This window comes from Balaenoptera acutorostrata, chromosome 11 (assembly GCF_949987535.1).
Source record: "Balaenoptera acutorostrata chromosome 11, mBalAcu1.1, whole genome shotgun sequence".
Lineage (NCBI taxonomy): Eukaryota > Metazoa > Chordata > Mammalia > Artiodactyla > Balaenopteridae > Balaenoptera > Balaenoptera acutorostrata.
Window position 1 is genome coordinate 16,445,435 of NC_080074.1, and position 21,693 is coordinate 16,467,127.

General features: G+C 43.0%; 1 protein-coding gene across 1 annotated transcript in view; it reads right to left on the reverse strand.

The window, feature by feature from the left end:
* Positions 1–19,634: 19,634 nt before the first annotated feature.
* POLR3B (RNA polymerase III subunit B) overlaps positions 19,635–21,693 on the reverse strand; it is a 117,975-nt gene continuing 115,916 nt past the window's right edge. The window contains exon 28 of the mRNA XM_007165735.3: positions 19,635–20,115. Coding sequence (XP_007165797.2) covers positions 19,986–20,115 — 130 coding nt within the window. The 3' untranslated portion in view covers positions 19,635–19,985. The remainder of the gene's footprint in view (positions 20,116–21,693) is intronic.

Genomic DNA, 21,693 nt, shown 5'->3' on the forward strand with positions numbered 1-21,693 from the left:
CCCCACTTGCCGCAGCTGGGGGGAGCCGCGTGCAGCAACAGAGACCCAACCCAGCCAAGAATAAATAAATAAATAAAAATTAGTGGTTTAAAAAAATAATTAATTAATTAATTTAAAAAATTAAAGTGAGGGATGAGATAAAACACTTCATGATGCTGATGATGCCAATAAGGACCATTTCGATGATTGCAAGTGCCTTGCTCAAGGGAAGCAACTGAAATAGGAAGTATTTTGTGTAGACATAGGCTATCACTTCAGGGCCAGTATTCCACGAGTTTTTCTAGGAAGAGCAGGTAACAAGACTTTTAAGAAGGACAAACTGGTGCAGCTGATTTAAATGCTCAGTTTGAGTCTTTCCTAATTCTTTATTTCCTGTACTTGTCAGAATAAATCAATGATCAGGGCACCTTTTAAAAAACCACATCCAAGTGCTGCAATGGAAATGAGGCAATATTTTCCAGGGTGAAATTCTAAGACTGCCTCAAGGGGTGCATTTATCATTGCATCCCAAATTGAAACACTGACTCTTGTCAATGTTGGGCAGACACATTTGGAAGCTAGAGTCTAACACAGAGTTGAAAGGAGGCTTGAACAAGGTCTCCTGTGTAGACTGTTACTTTGGTGGCTCCCAGTTATGCCTCCTGGTGTTCACACACCTGTGTGGTCCCTCCCACACTGACTCTGGACTTGGCTACATGACTTGTTTTGACCAACAGGACATTAGCAAATGGTAAGTTGTCCTTGATAAGTGCCTGGGGCTGTCCTTTTGGAACACTCGCCCTTGGAGCCCAGCTGCCTTTGTAAACTTGTCTGGACACTTGCTGGGGAACCACACAAAGAGAGAGCAAGAGAGACTGTCAGTCATTCCAGGCACGCCAGCTGAGGCCCCAGACATGTGAGTGAGGCCTTCTTGGACCTTCCAGCCCAGCCCAGCCCAGCCCAGCCCAGCCCAGCCCAGCCCAGCCACAGCTGAATGAAGCTGAGAGACCTCTGCTAACAAGGCATGGAGCTGAAGAACCTCCTGCTAAGCCCTGCACATGTTCCTGACCCACAGAATCATGAGAAATAGACTACTGTTTTAAGCTGCCAAGTTTTGAGGTGGTTCAACGTAGCAATAGAAACACTTTCCACAATGAACATCCAGAACTACTTATTAGAACCACTGAAGACTTGTGAGTTAGGATTTTCTAATTGAGAAAAAATTAATAGTTGATAAAAAAATAAGAAAAGACTGATGGGTACCCTTGCCTAGGTCTGTAGCCATTCATCACCAAGCTGCATATAAAACCTGGGTAAAAAAATGGCAAATATCATCCATTTCACAGATTTAAAACAAGTGGAAATAATTTAAAAGATTGTTTTTTATTGTCTACCAAATGTGTTGAAACTCTACATATTATTTGACCTAAAACTGATGGACTACATATATGTAGTCTTTAGCTGATGGATGAAAACAAAAGCCTGAGATGTATTGTCATGGGGACCCTCCCACAAAGCTGGTGTGCATCCAATTGTATTTCTAAAGCAGGAGGGGAAGAGGGAAAAAAGGCATCTGGGGTATTAGGTGATAAAAGGCAGCCTACAAAGTAGTCTGTAATATCTGATCCCACTGACAGAGACCCATTTACTCTGTATACTACCATGGAGGGGTCTCATGAATATAATGTTGGATGAAAAAAATCAAGGTGGAGAAGTATACGCAGTATGTTTCTGTTTTTCAAAGAGGAGGATATATGTATATAGTTTAAAAAAAACAATACAAATATAAGCATAACATTTAAAGGGTTACCTATAGAAGGAAGTGAATAAGGTGGAGAAGACAGGGATAGAAGCTGGACTTAATATAAAACAAAATTAAATTAAAAAGTCTGAAAAACCAAAATCAAACAAAATCAATGAACCTAACTTTGTACACGGTCAGTGGGAACCTCGATCCCCAGTGACTTCCAAACCTGCCTTGGCAGCCCTGCCCCTCACCCGCCGAAGGGCCGTTGACTCAGGTGTCCCATAGGCACCCAGCTGAGTATGTTCCCAATGAAACATCTCATCACCCGCGGCCCCCACCACTGGCTTTCCACCAGCTGCTCCTCGTCTTGGTGGCTCACTACCCAGTTAGTTCCCTTTCTGAGCCACTACTCCCGAGTTTCTCCTTGATTCCTTTCTCTCTCTCCCACCTCCTACAACATCCTGTCAATTCTACTTCCTTACTCTCTCCACCCAACCTCCTCCTCCTCACCTCCAGTCCCACCCCAGACTATCCTTCCCTCGGCTAATGTCTATTCATTCATCAAAAGTCAGCTCCGGCAGTCCCCTCCTCTGGGAAACTTGCTCAGGAGCTTCCACTCTGTGACGTCACAGGCCGGCTTCCCCTTCTGCCATCAGATGGAGGAACCTGCTCTCACTGGGGAATTAGCTTCTCAGTCAGCATTTAAAGGAAAAAAACCATAAAGTCAAAATTACCCTTGAAGACAACATAAACTCATTTCTTTTGTTGATCATCTAATGGGACGGTGTCTTAAATTCAGGGCCCATAATGTACAAAACAAAAACAAAAACAAAAAATCACCCACAATCTTTTTAATTCTAGAAACTCACACCAGAGCAGAGATTCTCACACTGTGAGAGCCATGAGGAGACAGCAGGTCATGTTTCATGTAATCTAGACTCGACAAGGGGGAGGTGAGAGCAGAGTTGTCTGCCTTGTTTAAATACTACCCTTCCTTCTCTTTTCCAATGCTGAGCATATAGTTGAATTTGCCAAAGTTACACGTGTACAGGGCAGCCTCTCTCCTCCTTGTGTTGTAGCTTCTGTCCTCCCTCCCAATTTTGAGCATCTAACTCATGGCTACCTTCCCAGGACTTAGTAGAAAGCCCTCCACTTAGAAGAAACAGAGAGTGTTGGTAGAATGGATTAATGGTTTAACTTCTCCTCTCCAGAGATGGGGAATTCCACAGATAATGAAACAGCCCATTATGTCATCTGAACAAATGAAGTAGACCCACTGGTTCAAGGTCTCTATTGCCTTCCCAGGATTCTAACTGCAATTAAAGCTCTGAAGCAGGTTTCCCAAAGAGGAGCAGGATTGAAAGGCTTAGAGAGCTCCAGATCAGCTGATCAGCAGATAATATCGCTTTGAAGCCTCTCCTGTAGCTGGACCAACTCATCCATAGGCTCTGGCTGTGTTCCAACTGCTGGTCTGCTTGCCCCTCTTTTCCCTAATCCAGGTTTAACGAGATGAGCATCATTAAGAAAGGCAGGGCGGTTATCCTTTAAGTGAGCAAAGTGACTCTTCACAGAAGGACTGATTTTAATAACCCAGTGCAAGACCCCCTTTAAGGTACAGAATGATTCTGGCACATCAGTTAAGTGTTACACAAAACAGACGTGAGTATTCAAAATCAAAGGCGGTTTTCATTCATGTGAAAAGGGATCAGTGAGCTGCATGAAAACTGGGGTGCATCGAAGTCCCCGGGGCCTCTGTCCACAGCAGGAAAAGCTCAGAGTAGATTGGGCCTGGGGGGGAGGCAGCCTCAGCTGCCCATAACTCAGAGACAGAAGGCGGCGATCTCCGCACGCCGCCTCTATTTCATGTGCGGGCTCCTGTCTCTGATCTTACGGTGGTCGCCTAATTGCCAATGACTGTTTCTGTGGACACGAGGGTCTGCTAAATGTGTAAGGCCTGCATTTTTCCAGGGGAGACATTTTCCTTTGCACATAAGCCAAAGATTCCTTCAGACACAAATTCTTTCTTACGCAGGTCATCAGATTCTTGCATGGGGGACATTAGTGCGGAGTTCAATGCACACAGCTGAATATGAATATATATATATGAATATAAGTATACAAAATCTGGTAACTGAGGGAGTCAGGATGCCAGATGGGAAGGCCAACAATGCCATGTGCACATCCTGAATTTCTTTCACACACGAAGACTGTAATCCTAACCGAGTATTAGGCAAATACTTGAAGCTGTTTGTTTTCCAAGAGTGGAAATGACTTCACTTTCAGTCAACCACACCCTTTGACCCAGTCTCCACTGTAACCAAGGCACACATTTGGGAGTGTTTGAATAAAAGTGAGGGGCATATTTAAACTTACGGCTCCAACCAAGATCAAACCCTTGGGAGACCTTCAAGATGGCGGAGGAGTAAGATGTAGAGATCACCTTCCTCCCCACAAATACATCAAAAATACATACACAGGGCTTCCCTGGTGGCACAGTGGTTGAGAATCTGCCTGCCAATGCAGGGGACACAGGTTCGAGCCCTGGTCTGGGAAGATCCCACATGCCATGGAGCAACTAAGCCCGTGAGCCACAACTACTGAGCCTGCGCGTCTGGAGCCTGTGCTCCGCAACAAGAGAGGCCGTGACAGTGAGAGGCCCGCGCACCGCAATGAAGAGTGGCCCCTGCTCGCCACAGCTGGAGAAAGCCCTCGCACAGAAATGAAGACCCAACACAGCCAAAAATAAATAAATAAATAAATAAATTTATTAAAAAAAAATACATATACATGTGGAACAACTCTGACAGAACACCTACTGAATGCCGGCAGAAGACCTCAGACCCCCCAAAAGGGAACAGATGCCCTCAGGTGGCCTACACGCAGAGGTGGGGCAAATCCAAAGCTGAAACCCAGGAGCTGTGTGAACAAAGAAGAGAAAGGGAAATCTCTCCCAGCAGCTTCAGGAGCAGCGGATTAAGTCTCCACAATCAACTCGATATACCCTGCATCTGTGGAATAACTGAATAGACAACGAATCATTCCAAAATTGTGGCGGTGGACTTTGGAAGCAACTGTAGACTTGGGGTTTGCTGTCTGCGACTGATTTGTTTCTGATTTTTATGTTTATCTAAGTTTAGTGTTTAGTGCTTGTTATCATTGGTGGATTTCTTTAATGATTTGGTTGCTCTCTTCTTTATTTATTTTAATAATTTTTTTCTTTATTTTTTTTTCTTCCTTTTTTTCTCCCTTTTCTTCTGAGCTGTGTGGCTGACAGGGTCTTGGTGCTGCGGCCTGGTGTCAGGCCTGAGCCTCTGAGGTGGGAGAGCCGAGTCAGGACACTAGACCACCAGAGACCTCCTGGCCCCACGCAATATCAATCGGTGAGAGCTCTCCCAGAGATCTCCGTCTCACTGCTAAGACCCAGCTCCACCAAACGGCCAGCAAACTCCAGTGCTGGACGCCCCATACCAAACAACTAGCAAGATAGGAAAACAACCCCACCCCTTAGTAGAGAGGCTGCCTAAAAACATACTAAGTTGACAGACACCCCAAAACACACCACTGGACATGGCCCTGCCCACCAGAAAGACAAGATCCAGGCCCACCCACCAGAACACAGTCACCAGTCCCCTCTACCAGGAAGCCTACACAACCCACTGAACCAACCTCACCCACTGGGGGCAGACACCAAAAAAAACAGAAGCTACGAACCTGCAGCCTGCAAAAAGGAGACCCCAAACACAGTAAGTTAAACAAGATGAGAAGGCAGAGAAATATGCAGCAGATGAAGAAGCAAGGTAAAAACCCACCAGACCAAACAAAATGAAGAGGAAATAGGCAGTCTACCTGGAAACGAATTCAGAGTAATGATAGTAAAGATGATCCAAAGTCTTGGAAATAGAATGGAGAAAATATAAGAACCGTTTAACATGGACCTAAAGAACTAAAGAGCAAACAAACAATGATGAACAACACAATAAATGAAATTAAAAACTCTCTAGAAGGAATCAGTAGCAGAATAACTGAGGCAGCAGAACAGATAAGTGACCTGGAAGATAAAAGAGTGGAAATAACTACTGCAGAGCAGAATAAAGAAAAAAGAATGAAAAGAATTGAGGACAGTCTCAGAGACCTCGGGGACAACATTAAACGCACCAACATTTGAATTATAGGGGTCCCAGAAGAAGAAGAGAAAAAGAAAGGGACTGAGAAAATATCTGAAGAGATTACAGTTGAAAACTTCCCTAATATGGGAAAGGAAATAATCAGTCAAGTCCAGGAAGCGCAGAGAGTCCCATACAGGATAAATCCAAAGAGAAACATGCCAAGACACATATTAATCAAACTATCAAAAATTAAATACAAAGAAAAAATATTAAAAGCAGCAAGGGAAAAGCAACAAATAACTTACAAGGGAATCCCCATAAGGTTAACAGCTGATGTTTCAGCAGAAACTCTGCAAGCCAGAAGGGAGTGGCAGGACATATTTAAAGTGATGAAAGGAAAAAACCTACAACCAAGATTACTCTACCCAGCAAGGATCTCATTCAGATTCGATGGAGAAATTAAAATCTTTACAGACAAGCAAAAGTTAAGAGAATTCAGCACCTCCAAACCAGCTTTACAACAAATGCTAAAGGAACTTCTCTAGGCAGGAAACACAAGAGAAGGAAAAGACCTACAGTAACAAACCCAAAACAATTAAGAAAATGGTAATAGGAACATACATATTGATAATTACCTTAAATGTAAATGGATTACATGCTCCAACCAAAGACATAGACTGGCTGAGTGGATACAAAAACGATATCTATATATATGTTGTCTACAAGAGACCCACTTGATACCTAGGGACACATACAGACTGAAAAGCGAGGGGACGGAAAAAAAGATATTCCATGCAAATGGAAATCAAAAGAAAGCTGGAGTAGCAATTCTCATATCAGACAAAATAAACGTTAAAATAAAAACTATTACAAGACACAAAGAAGGACACTACATAATGATCAAGGAATCAATCCAAGGAGAAGATATAACAATTGTAAATATTTACACACCTAATAGGCACATCAATACATAAGGCAAATGCTAACAGCCATAAAAGGGAAATCAACAGTAACACAATAATAGTAGGGGACGTTAACACCCCATTGTCACCAAAGGACAGATCATCCAAAATGAAAATAAATAAGAAAACACAAGCTTTAAATGACACATTAAACAAGATCAACTTAATTGATATTTATAGGACATTCCATCCAAAAACAACAGAATACACTTTCTTCTCAAGTGCTCATGGAACATTCTCCAGGATAGACCATATCTTGGGTCACAGATCAAGCCTTGGCAAATTTAAGAAAACTGAAATTGTATCAAGTATCTTTTCCAACCACAGCACCATGAGACTAGATATCAATTACAGGAAAAAAAACGGTAAAAATACAAACACATGGAGGCTAAACAATACACTACTAAATAACCAAGAGATCACTGAATAAATCAAAGAGGAAATCAAAAAATACCTAGAAACAAATGACAATGAAAACACAATGATCCAAAACCTATGGGATGCAGCAGTTCTAAGAGGGAAGTTTATAGCAATAAAATCCTACCTCAAGAAACAAGAAACATCTCAAATAAAAAAACTAACCTTACACCTAAAGCGATTAGAGAAAGAAGAACAAAAAACCCCCAAAGTTAGCAGAAGGAAAGAAATCATAAAGATCAGATCAGAAATAAATGAAAAAGAAATGAAGGAAATGATAGCAAAGATCAATAAAACTAAAAGATGGTTCTTTGAGAAGATAAACAAAATTGATAAACCATTAGCCAGACTCATCAAGAAAAAAAGGGAGAAGACTCAAATCAAGAGAACTAGAAATGAAAAAGGAGAAGTAACAACTGACACTGCAGAAATACAAAGCATCCTAAGAGACTACTACAAGCAACTCCCTGCCAATAAAATGGACAACCTGGAAGAAATGGACAAATTCTTAAAAATGCACAACCTTCCGAGACTGAAGCAGGAAGAAATAGAAAATATGAACAGACCAATCACAAGCACTGAAATTGAAACTGTGATTAAAAACCTTCCAACAAACAAAAGCCCAGGACCAGATGGCTTCACAGGCGAATTCTATCAAACATTTAGAGAAGAGCTAACACCTATCCTTCTCAAACTCTTCCAAAATATTGCAGAGGGAGGAACACTCCCAAACTCATTCTACGAGGCCACCATCACCCTGATACCAAAACCAGACAAAGATGTCACAAAGAAAGAAAACTACAGGCCAATATCACTGATGAACATAGATGCAAAAATCCTCAACAAAATACTAGCAAACAGAATCCAACAGCACATTAAAAGGATCATACACCATGATCAAGTGGGGTTTATCCCAGGAATGCAAGGATTCTTCAATATATGCAAATCAATCAATGTGATACACCATATTAACAAATTGAAGGAGAAAAACCATATGATCATCTCAATAGATGCAGAGAAAGCTTTTGACAAAATTCAACACCCATTTATGATAAAAGCCCTGCAGAAAGTAGGCATAGAGGGAACTTTCCTCAACATAATAAAGGCCATATATGACAAACCCACAGCCAACATTGTCCTCAATGGTGAAAAACTGAAACCATTTCCACTAAGATCAGGAACAAGACAAGGTTGCCCACTCTCACCACTATTATTCAACATAGTTCTGGAAGTCCTAGCCACAGCAATCAGAGAAGACAAAGAAATAAAAGGAATCCAAATCGGAAAAGAAGAAGTAAAGCTGTCACTATTTGCAGATGACATGATACTATACATAGAGAATCCTAAAGATGCTACCAGAAAACTACTAGAGCTAATCAATGAATCTGGTAAAGTAGCAGGATAAAAAATTAATGCACATAAATCTCTTGCATTCTTATACACTAATGATGAAAAATTTGAAAGTGAAATTAAGAAAACACTCCCATTTACCACTGCAACAAAAAGAATAAAATACCTAGGAATAAACCTACCTAAGGAGACAAAAGATCTGTATGCAGAAAATTACAAGACACTGATGAAAGAAATTAATGATGATACAAACAGATGGAGAGATATACCATGTTCTTGGATTGGAGGAATCAACATTGTGAAAATGACTATACTACCCAAAGCAACCTACAGATTCAATGCAATCCCTATCAAACTACCACTGGCATTTTTCACAGAACTAGAACAAAATATTTCACAATTTGTACAGAAACACAAAAGACCCCAAATAGCCAAAGCAACCTTGAGAAAGAAAAACGGAGCTGGAGGAATCAGGCTCCCGGACTTCAGACTATACTACAAAGCTACAGTAATCAAGACAGTATGGTACTGGCACAAAAACAGAAATATAGATCAATGCAACAGGATAGAAAGCCCAGAGATAAACCCACGCACATATGGTCACCTTATCTTTGATAAAGGGGGCAAGAATATATAATGGAGAAAAGACAGCGTCTTCAATCAGTGGTGCTGGGAAAACTGGACAGCTACATGTAAAAGAATGAAATTAGAACACTCCCTAACACCATACACAAAAATAAACTCAAAATGGATTAAAGACCTAAGTGTAAGGCCAGACACTATCAAACTCTTAGAGGAAAACACAGACAGAACACTCTATGACATAAACCACAGCAAGATCCTTTTTCACCCACCTCCTAGAGAAATGGAAATAAAAACAAAAATAAACAAATGGGACCTCATGAAACTTAAAAGCTTTTGCACAGCAAAGGAAACCATAAACAAGATGAAAAGACAACCGTCAGAATGGGAGAAAATATTTGCAAATGAATCAACGGACAAAGGATTAATCTCCAAAATTTACAAGCAGCTTATGCAGCTCAATATCAAAAAAACAAACAACCCAATCCAAAAATGGGAGGAAGACCTAAATGGACATTTCTCCAAAGGAGATATACAGATTGCCAACAAACACATGAAAGAATGCCCAACATCATTAATCATTAGAGAAATGCAAATCAAAACTACAATGCGATATCATCTCGCACCGGTCAGAATGGCCATCATCAAAAAATCTACAAACAATAAATGCTGGAGAGGGTGTGGAGAAAAGGGAACCCTCATACACTGTTGGGGGGGATGTAAATTGATACAGCCACTATGGAGAACAGTATGGAGGTTCCTTAAAAAACTAAAAATAGAACTACCATATGACCCAGCAATCCCACTACTGGGCATATACCCTGAGAAACCCATAATTCAAAAAGAGTCATGGACCACAATGTTCATTGCAGCTCTATTTTTATTTATTTATTTATTTATTTATTTATTTATTTATTTATTTATGGCTGTGTTGGGTCTTCGTTTCTGTGCTAGGGCTTTCTCTAGTTGCGGCAAGTGGGGGCCACTCTTCATCGCGGTGCGCGGGCCTCTCACTATCACGGCCTCTCCTGTTGCGGAGCACAGGCTCCAGACGCGCAGGCTCAGCAATTGTGGCTCACGGGCCTAGTTGCTCCGTGGCATGTGGGATCTTCCCAGACCAGGGCTCAAGCCCGTGTCCTCTGCATTGGCAGGCAGATTCTCAACCACTGCGCCACCAGGGAAGCCCCCTTATTGCAGCTCTATTTACAATAGCCAGGACATGGAAGCAACCTAATTGTCCATGGACAGATGAATGGATAAAGAAGATGTGGCACATATATACAATGGAATATTACTCAGCCATAAAAAGAAGTGAAATTGAGTTATTTGTAGTCAGGTGGATGGACCTAGAGTCTGTCATACAGAGTGAAGTAAGCCAGAAAGAGAAAAACAGATACCGTATGCTAACACATATATATGGAATCTAAAAAAAAAAGGTCATGAAGAACCTACAGGCAAGACAGGAATGATCACGCAGACCTACTAGAGAATGGACTTGAGGACACGGGGAGGGGGAAGGGTAAGCTGGGACAAAGGGAGAGAGTGGTAGTATATATATGGACATATATACACTACCAAATGTAAAATAGCTAGCTAGTGGGAAGCAGTCGCATAGCACAGGGAGATCAGCTCGGTGCTTTGTGACCAGCTAGAAGGGTGGGATAGGGAGGGTGGGAGGGAGGGAGACGCAAGAGGGAAGAGATATGGGGATATATGTATATGTATAACTGATTTACTTTGTTATAAAGCAGAAACTAACACACCATTGTGAAGCAATTATACTCCAATAAAAATGTTAAAAAAAAACCCAAAAAACAATAAATGCTCGAGAGGGTGTGGAGAAAAGGGAACCCTCTTGCACTATTGGTGGGAAGGTAAATTGATACAGCCACTATGGAGAACAGTAAGGAGGTTCCTTAAAAACTAAAAATAGAACTACCATATGACCCAGCAATCCCACTACTGGCATATACCCTGAGAAAACCATAATTCAAAAAGAGTCATGTACCACAGTGTTCATTGCAGCACTATTTACAATAGCCAGGACATGGAAGCAACCTAAGTGTCCATCAACAGATGAATGGATAAAGAAGATGTGGCACATATATACAATGGAATATTAGCCACAAAAAGAAACGAAATTGAGTTATTTGTAGTGAGGTGGATGGACCTAGAGTCTGTCATACAGTGAAGTAAGTCAGAAAGAGAAAGACAAATACCATCTGCTAACACATATATATGGGATCGAAAAAAAATGGTTCTGATTAACCTAGAGGCAGGACAGGAAGAAAAACGCAGATGTAGAGAATGCACTTGAGGACACGGGGAGGGGGAAGGGTAAGCTGGGGACAAAGTGAGAGAGTAGCATTGACATATATACACTATCAAGTGTAAAATAGCTAGTGGGAAGCAGCTGCATAGCACAGGGAGATCAGCTTGGTGCTTTTGTGGCCACCTAGAGGGGTGGGATAAGGAGGGTGGGAGGGACACACAAGAGGGAGGGGATATGGGGATGTATGTATACACGAAGCTGATTCACTGTGTTATATAGCAGAAACTAACACAGCATTGTAAAGCAATTATATTCCAATAAAGATGTTAAAAAAAAAAATCAAACCTTCGCTTTATCAGCATGATAGGCTGCCCTGAGAAGGTAACAAACAAACCACACAGCTGAATTGAACTTAATTCAGAAAGAGAAGAAATGCTATTATAGAGGAAAGGCAAATAGGTTCCATACGGAAGTCACTTCCAATCAATCATAACGAGAGCTGTATTTATTGAGCACTCATTATGTTGGTCACGTGAACTGAGTATTCTTACCCGATTTTTACAGATGAGGAAACTGAGGCAAAATAATTTGCCTAAGATTATATAGCTAGTAGGTGGTGGAGCCAGGATTTGAAGGCAGGCAGTCTGACTGCAGAGTCCTAGCTCCCAACCATGGCATGCTCTGGCCTGCCAGCTGGTGGGTGATGGCTATCTGAGCCTGGTGTTCAAGGGTCTGAGGCCAAATTCAGGTTTAGCAGGGTAGGCTGCCACGATTAATCAGAGAGCTGCCAAAGGGATCCAGACACAGAACAGAAGCACATGTATGGGTACTTGCATCCCTGACTTTATTTAATAGAAAAAGGTCCTACAACATCTGTACTATCAGAACCATGCTTGTCTCAGTCTCTACAAATATTTACTCCTAGATTTTGGCAACATCTGACACTGAGTAAGGTAATTACTAGATTTTGGTAACATCTGACACTGAGTAAGGTAATTAGAGTAACTTTCCCTGCAGGTACAGCAGGTAACGAATCACTAACAGCTTCCTGTTTCATTTTCTGGACCGATGTTGATATGTTTCAGGTCCTGACAGATTGTAGACCTACTTGGGACAAGCAAGATCCAGAGTAACGATGAAGGAAATTTTCCAGTAACTCAGAAAGACAGTTGCTGCTACTGAGATTCCGGCTCTGGAGTCCCAGCCCTAGTGCTGTCATCTTAAAGCGCAGACAGTACTCTGGCTTGCTAGGAGGGCTATGACCCCATTTACTCCCACAGGACTATTCAAAGGGAGGGCAGTCTTTGGCTTTGGGGTAGACTGGGGGCTGAAGAGTCCCTGCCACATGGCAGGCAGATGCAAAGCTGAGGTTTGATTAGGTAAAACATGAGAATCAGCATGCATCTTTGACAAAAACAAAAAATGGCGAGATCTAATACAACGTCAGGCTGTGGGCAGATGTGAATAAAAACGTATATTATAACTAGTCGTTTTTTTTGGTATCTGTAACATTATCATCAGATATATAAAATCACATTTTACAATAGGAATGAAACTTAATTAACTTAACGACCAACATGATTGACATGTTTTATCTGATGCCATTTACGACTGGTACATTGAAGAAAAGACAAGGGCTTCGTGGTTCACGTTAACATTTGTTAGTATAGTCACTCGATCATCCAGAGGCACACTGGCTGTCAGTGTACTGAGGACAAATCCATACAACTACAGTCTAAAACTGTTCTCATTTGCTTTGTAATTTAAACCACTTTCCTACGCATTGTCTGGAGACATTCTTGATCATCAGGACCGGGGGATGTTACTGGCATCTAGTGGGTAGAGGCCAGAGGCGCTGCTCAACATCCTACAATGCACAGGTCAGTGCGCCACAAGAAAGAATTATTCGGCCCAAAATGTCAAGAGCGCCGAGGTTGAGAAATTCTGGTCTAGTCTGGTGTTTACATATATGGGGAGAGGAAAGCTAACCTTTACTGAGTGTTTACCAGGGGGCAGGCACTGTTCACCGGAATTAACTCATCACAACAAACCTGTGGGGTGGGCCTATTCTGACCCTGTACAAGCCTGGGTGGGGTGGTGGAGGCAGACAGGCAGGTTATACTCTGTGGAACAGATGAGAAGACTGAGACTCGGTGCATTAGGGGAAGACCTGGGCGTCCAGCTCCAGCGCAGGGCATGGCGGTGCCTCTGCTGTGTTCACATGCACAGAGCAGGAAGGCCAGAGTGGCTCTGCCCTCTCCTTCTGTTGGTAACACCACTGCCAATTCATGTTCAGGTGGCAGCTCCAAGGTTACGTGGCTCTGGGGCTCCCCCACCCACTCTTGCAGGCTCAGCACCTGGAAAAAGTAGGAGAAATCACAGCACCAAACTGTGATGGTAGCCCGTGGGGCCCAAGGAAGCTGTGCAGCACCCAGAGCATATCTGCTGACTTTGTGCTTTGCTTCGGGAGGGGTGGCGCTGGGGCATCCCTGGGGGGACCTGGACACCAGACTGAAGTGCCCAGCAGGGACAGGGACAGAGACAGAGACTGGAGTTTTCCGGACAGTCACTTCAGAAAGGCCACCTCGATGTGGGACGTGTCTGTGGGGCTGGCAGGCAGATCTGGTACTGAGTGGAAAGAAGCTGCAGAAGGAGAAAGCGGAAACCACAGGGCCACAGTCAGAAACCACTTAGCACAAGTGAGAGCAGCACCCCGGGTTGCTGGAGAGGAGCTTCTCCTGTATAAATCTAGCCTTTAATGAAGTGTCCTCTGGGCAGGCTCTCCACCGGCAGGGGTGGGGTAGGGGAGGCTGGAGGCATGTGGGAGGCGTGGTCCAATACAATCTGCTGCTTAAGGGGAAGTCATGCCACAGAAAGAGAGGAAAGTGGGGAGCTAGTTCCCAAGGTGTGGGTTCTTCGGCACCCCTAAAAATCCAAAGGCTGGCTCTAAGAGAGGATGGGATCCAAAGCTCTTCACGTAGCTTACAACAGTGGGTCTCAACGTTTAGCCTGCATTGGAACCACCTGGAGGGCTTGTTAAACCATAGATCGCTGGGTTCCACCCAAAGTCCTAACAAGTTCCCAGGTGACACTGATGCCGTTGGTCCAAGGACCACACTTGAGTCAGGCTACCCTACCCCCTCCAAAGATCTGTCATCATTACTTAACCGTAAAGGGTATTATTATTCCAGTTTCTTCAAAGACGGTGTTCATAGGAGTCCCTATTTAACGTATAGCAAATTCACCAAACCTCCACTCAAATTATATTAAAAATGTGAATGTAAACTTCACCCCAGCATTCAATACAAAAGATTCTGGATCCATCATCGGTGTTAATTTATTCACACCACTCCTTGCCTTCATTAACGTGGATGATTGGGAGTTAGCCAGACTTAAAATTTATTATGCATGGGATGAGAGCTATTACCCAGACTTGAAAAATATTTTAAGTCCTTGGACTATGGTCTGAGATTTTAGACCTGAGTGAAAATGTGAGTTTCAGGTTGTCCTGAGAATTTCTGCCATGACATCCTGATCACAATAAATTTGATTTGCTGAAGCAAATCTCTTAATTGCTGCTGGAGCCTGTGTCTGAAACCCAAACTGGTAGCTTGGCTTTGGTAACAAACAGTATATATACTGCTGGATTGCCACTGCTTATTTTTTTTTCTCCATTTAAAATGGTCTCTTTAAAGGCTTGACATTAGTTTCCCACCAACCTTGGCCCCGTGAGACTGATGTAGTAAAAATCCAACTTTTAGTCAGCAAATGAAATAAACTGTTTTCAAGACACATATGGAGTAAATATGGATGGTAAAGAGGTGCTATTTTTATAGTCACTTTTCTGACCATCCGTCTCACAAAGGAATCACTTACAGGTCTCTTGGAACCTGGCTTCTCTATTCCTCAGCCGGCTGAGCAGCTGACGGGCCCGGCCACCAGCCCTCCTGTGCTTATTCTCTTGTGACTCATCACTGCAAATGAAGGTGTTGGCCTCAAATGCTCTGAAGCAGCTGAAAACTATCCCATTATATAGCACCCAATCAAGCCCCCTCCCCCTTTACTAGACTCTCCGCACATGGAAGCATTTTGAGACCTGGCTCTCTGGGCTTCCAGAAACTATTCCGGGACTCCCACACCGACAAAAGGCCTCACTTTGATGTCAGCGGTAGATGGTTGTTCCAGGGAAGTGTGTTCTCTAATCCCACCACCTTCCTTCCCCCCCATCACCATGAAACGGGGCAGCTTTCACAAATAGCTTTTGTAAAACCCTACAGTCTCTGTCCTTGGCCCTGGTTCCCAAACTCCTTCTTCCAAAGGAAACCTGGGGCTTGCTTTTCCTAACCCTTTCCTGATGACACTGTACAGGATAAGGCCAGTCCTGGCAGCGCTGTGAGGGGTATGAGACTATCAATGAGAACAGTAACAAGCACTTGTGAACACTCATTACGTGCCAGGTACTGCGCTGAGTCATTTAGATGTATTATCTCATTTAACCCTAAAAATGTCCCTGGGTGTCAGTACTGTTATTTTTCCCACTTTGAAGATGGGTAAACTAAAGCAAAGATAACATATTTGGGGTGACAAAACTATTAAGTGAAAAGACAAACACAGGTTTAGAACCTGTGTTCTTATAAAAAACTTATTTGTTGAAGTATAAAGTATATTCAGAAAAGTGAAAAATCCTGTGTATACAGCTCAGTGCATTTTTATTCACACACCCATGTAACCAACTCAGGTCAAAAAAATATGGCGAGCACCCTAGAAGCCCCCTTCCTGTACTACACGGTCACCAGCCACCCACTCTACACAGGAACTGTTATCAAGATTTCTTAGATCATAGATTAGTTTTGCTTATTTTTGAATTTAAATGGAACTGATCCAGTATGTATTCCTTTGTATTTAACTGTTTTCTTTTTACCCACTATTACAGTGGTGAGATTATCTGTGATACTGTATGAGGCTTTTCATCACTATATAGTGTTCCACTGTGCAAACATCCCACAATTGATTTATTCCATTGTTAATAGGCAGCGGTTATTTATAAGTCGGGGCCATTACAATAGTGCTATTAGAAACATTTCTGCTCACGCCTACTGATAACATATACACACTTTTCTGCCGGGCCCACGCACACCCAGGAAAGGGACTGCTGGGTACATTCAGCTTTAAAAGATACGGCTAGCAGTTCAGCCAGGGCTGCTGTGAGCTGGCAAATGTCTTGAGGGGTATAACGGACTGAACTGTGTCTCTCCAAAAGTCCTATGTTGAAGCCCCGGCTCCCAGTGTGGCTGTATTTGTAGACAGAGCCTTTAAGGAGGTGATTAACATTAAATAAGGTCACAGGGGCCCTACTCCAATGGGACTGGTGGTCTTTGAAGGAGAGGAGGAGACCTGGAGCTTGCTCGCTCTCCTGACACAAAGGACAGGCCGTGGGAGGACACAGCGAGAGGCGGGCGTCTGCAGCCAGGAAGAGACAGAGTCCTTACCAAAGACCACATCTGTCAGCACCTTGATCTTGGACTTTGAACCTCCAGAACTGTGAGAAAATAAACTTCTATTGGGTAAGCCACCAAGTCTGTGGCATCCTGTTGCAGCAGCCAGAGCGGACTAATACAAGCGGAAAAGTGGTGGAAAAGTTGGGTTCGCCTCAGTGAGCTTTCTTTCTAGTTGGGATCTTGGCCTTTCTAGGCCTGGTGTCTTGGCCACTCTGAGCCCGCAGTTTTGTCTCCCCAGCCCTTGGACTCTGCCAAAGCTTGGGAAAGGGGTGCAGCCTCTCAGTGGCTTTGACCTGGCTTTTTAGCCTCTCATCCCTGCGCCAATTCCAACCTGGCAGAGCCTTGAGGGAAAAAGCGCTTCGAGGGTGGCCTGCAAAAGGTTACTCTATCATTACTGGAAATGGAAATCTAACTGGTAGTTTTTAAAACAAGGAACTTACAAATAACAAAATCAAACTGTAGTAGGACTGACACCAATTCTGTCCTCTTTTTATTAATATATTATTCAGTCAACTAGCTATTCAAATGTAGTATCTGCTAGTTTTTGAAATTATCAACCCGACACAATTTTTTCCTCTAAGGATGTCTCAGTTTGGAACTTTCTAGATCTTTGATAACGTGGAGAACTGACTTCCTAGGTTAGGCAATTACCCTCAAAATGATCAGAACTGCCTGAACTGTTTTTGAAAAAAGAAGTTTAAGAAATTCAAATACTCAGTGGCATCTGAATAAAAAAAATTGTTACATTTAGTGATTGAAAAACAGAATCATGGATGAAACCCAGAGAGCCCTCCAAATCAGGAAGCCTGGTTTCAAGGCCCACACTGTTCCCCGTTAGTGGTGGGGCACTAGGGGAGTCAGCCACTTGGTGCCTCTGTTTCTTTTTTTTTTAAAGTATCTTTATTGGAGTATAATTGCTTTACAATGATGTGTTAGTTTCTGCTGTATAACAAAGTGAATCAGCTATACATATACATATATCCCCATATCCCCTCCTTCCCACCCTCCCTATCCCACCCCTCTAGGTCGTCACAAAGCACCGAGCTGATCTCCCTGTGCTATGTGGCTGCTTCCCACTAGCTATCTATTTTACATTTGGTAGTGTATATATGTCCATGCCACTCTCTCACTTCGTCCCAGCTTACCCTTCCCCCTCCCCGTGTCCTCAAGTCCATTCTCTACATTTGCGTCTTTAATCCTGTCCTGGTGCCTCAGTTTCTTTAGCTGTATAAAGGGCATAATCACACTTGTGAAGTGTTCTTGAATTTCCAGAGCACAGCTAATCATTTGCCCTGGGAGCTCCCTCAGCACTGCCGGGGTTAAGCCTTAGCACTGATTGAGGGACAGCGTTCCTAGCTGATGTCCTGGCCTCCTCCACTGGGTTCTGAGCTCCTTAGGGCAGAGGTCATGTCCTGCCCCTTCTATCCTCAGTACAGGAGGTACCGAGGAATGTGACATAACCCCCATGCCACTCAGCACCCCGTGCGCTGGCAGCTCCTCCCAGTGTCCACTGACGTGGCATGCCTCACAGGGCAGGGCGATGGCATCTTCAGCAGAGTTGATAAGTGGAGTTGTCACATAACGGGAAATAGAATCACCCTACAAAGCTCCTTACATGGCCCACAAAGCACAGTACATATACATTCAATCTAATTCAGTCATCTTTAGGCACCATCACTTTTGAGAATGACAAAGCCACATGCAAGGAAGGAACCACCGACAGAACCGAAGATCTGGGCATTCAAACTCCTCTGCCCTCGTAATCCTACTGAGTCCCTGAAGGGAATGGAGACACGTGGAGATGTCTGGGGAAGCTTTACTCCCCTGGAGCGTGTCCTGTGAAGCCTCGAGGACTCTTACACCCGAGTGAGACTGTCGAGGTTGGGTTCTCAAGTCAGTGACTAGCCTGCCTCCCTCTTTTGAAGAGTCCCAGCACACAGCAGCTTGGTAAAGGCTTTGAAAAAGTCCTTCATATGTTTAACTGGGATACACGCAGTTTTTCAACCTTATTTGACACTGGACCTTGATTCCTGTTGGTGTATGATACCTATTAATATTCTGTGGGACATGTTCAACGTGACATGCTGGGAATGCAGCCTTAGACCATTACTCAAAGCTTTTCTGACTTATTTTATAAACAATCCCTAACACAAATATTTATCTGCCTTCAGGGCAGAGCAATTAAGAACAACCTAGAATTGGATGAAGAAGGCTGTCAGATTAAAAACAAAATGGACAGCTAACAGCCTGGCAGGAATGGAAAGGACAGAAAACTTACAGAACATCCATGGAATTATTTTCAGATATTCAACAAATATTATTGTATGGTATGATCACGGAGGTTCAGAAGAGTAGCAGTCCTTAAGAAAATGTGACATCCTTGGCAAACTTGCTTAAGATGGTAGGAAGACATTTATTATCTTTACCAAGGTTAGAATTAAAAAGTTGGGTATATACAGACAAGATTCAATTGTTGGGAAAATTCATCTCCTCACTGCACAAGATAAGGACCGCACCCCTCTTACCATTCGCTTTCCCAGCTTCCCGCAGTTGTCCTTCCTTCAGATACTACTCAGATCAGCCTCCTGGACAAAGGCCGAGTCAACCAACTCAAAAAGATTCTTCACGTCCTTCCCACTTCATAAGAATCTGAGTTTTATTTAACCCCAAACATTTTTTTTTTTTAAGGAGGAAGGTCTTTCTAATGAGTAAATTTCAAGATACCAGAACATAAATAAAAGTTTATTTATCTTTTAGGTCATATCCACTTGTGAATCACATTCGGTACACGGATGAGAGACTTTAGTCCACATCGTTGGCACCTCCTCCGTGGCCCGAGGCCCGTTGATCGAGGTTGTTCAGCCAGTCTCCTAATGTAACAAAAAGCCTCTCCATCAATTTCGTGGGGGTTTTTTTTTTGTTTGTTTGTTTGGTTTTTTTGCAGAGAGAGAGAACATTCAAAAGAATTATTCCCAGGAGCAGAAGAGGTCCTCATCCCTTCCATCCTTCCGCTTTCCACTGTGTTTAACATACCGACAATTCTCTTCGGAAATGGAACCGTTTTTTCCATCCTTACTCATTGTACTTGGACAGTTTCAACCTGGGGATAATGTTCATCGACTGCAGCTCCTGGAAGAGCAGCTTGCAGGCGTACGGGATGCGCAGGGAGGACACGTGGCAGGACGACTTGCAGAAATGGCACCTGAAACCCAAGCCAGCTGTGTTAGACGGACAGCAACTCAGGGGTAGAGGCCTGCACACAGGAAGTGAGGATTTGCTCTGAAAATTCCATGACCATCCTATCAAGTTCATTCGTTTTCTATTCCTCAGTGTTCAGTCACACTATCAAATATGTATGTATGTGCCCCCAAAACAAAAAGAAGCATCCAAGGCAGCAAAAGAAAGAACAAAACAATATCACTCCCCCAGTTTTAAAAGCATGGAATTTTAATCAGTACTTCCACACTTCTAGACCTTTCTCTTTAAAATGCAAAATATCTGCCTATGTATTTATTTTGAATGAGGCCCAGAAATCTGAACCGTCTGAAAGTTACTCAGATTTAGACATTTTTTATTGTTGAAAGAGTTCCAAACCGATTGAATCCATGTCCATGTATTTGAAAAGTACCTACTACTCTATACTATTCTAGACAAGATGCTCAATTTGATTTCTGTCACTGAAATGCTTGAAGTGTGATGGGAAAGAGAAGACTTTCATATAGAAAGGTGGTATCCAATCAAATGCTACCTATTTTTCCAGCACTCTTCAAGCGTGGTTATTTCTCTTAGTCCTGGAAGCCACTGCACTTAACAACGCGCCGACCCCTGTGCGAAACCAAGGAACCTCTGTGTGTGTGTGTGCGTATATGCTCATTTAACCCTCACAACAGCACCTGCTCCTAACCACTGTGCCTGCCCTTCCAGTTAGGATTTTCTTTTCCTTCAGGAAGAGCCAGTGAACTGAACCTAGATCTTAGTCAATAGCAACAACTAAAGAAGGGTCCCTGGGGAGAAAGTGAATTATTTTCTCAGGTTTCAGACCAAAATAGGACCTTACCCTATACCTCAAGGGTCTGGGGCATCTGGGACAATAGGTTTCCAGGAAAAATCCTGAGACTTAATATGTAGAAAACTAGGTCCTCCCAGTTAACAGGGGGCAAAATGAGTGCAAGAGGAACAGCAAACAGGGCTTAGAAGAGTCAGTGCTGACTGGGGACTAGAGGGAGAGTCCTTAGTGAACGGTAAAGGCCCTTCTGGAGGGTAGTAAGGCAATGTGTGTACAAACATAGACACAAATGTTATTTCACTGAGTAATCACAAAAGTGGCAAAATACGTGCACAAGAATGTCACGGTTACACTACTTATAACGCATAGTAGCATATGCATACTACTCCGGCATAAAGCAGGAGATGGCTCATGTGTCCAATAAGCAGTTTGTTCTGTGATTACAGGACATTTATGCAGAAGAATCCTGTGCAGCCATTAAACGTGATGCTGTAGACCCACATTAGTGAAATGTAAAGGTGTCCAGGACACACTGCATGGTAGAAAAAGCAGTTTGCTAAACAGTGTGATCACAAGGGGGGTTCCTCAGATGGGTTTCAGTAAATGTATGAAGCCCCAAAATCATATGTAACAAGATTTTTTGGTGTACGTATTTTTACTTTTATACTATTATCAGAATCTCAAAAGGGCTCATGACTGAAAATAAAAAAGGGTACAGGACTACTGGCAAACAGAGATGTCCCCAAAAGAGTCACTAAAATGTTAATAGTGGTC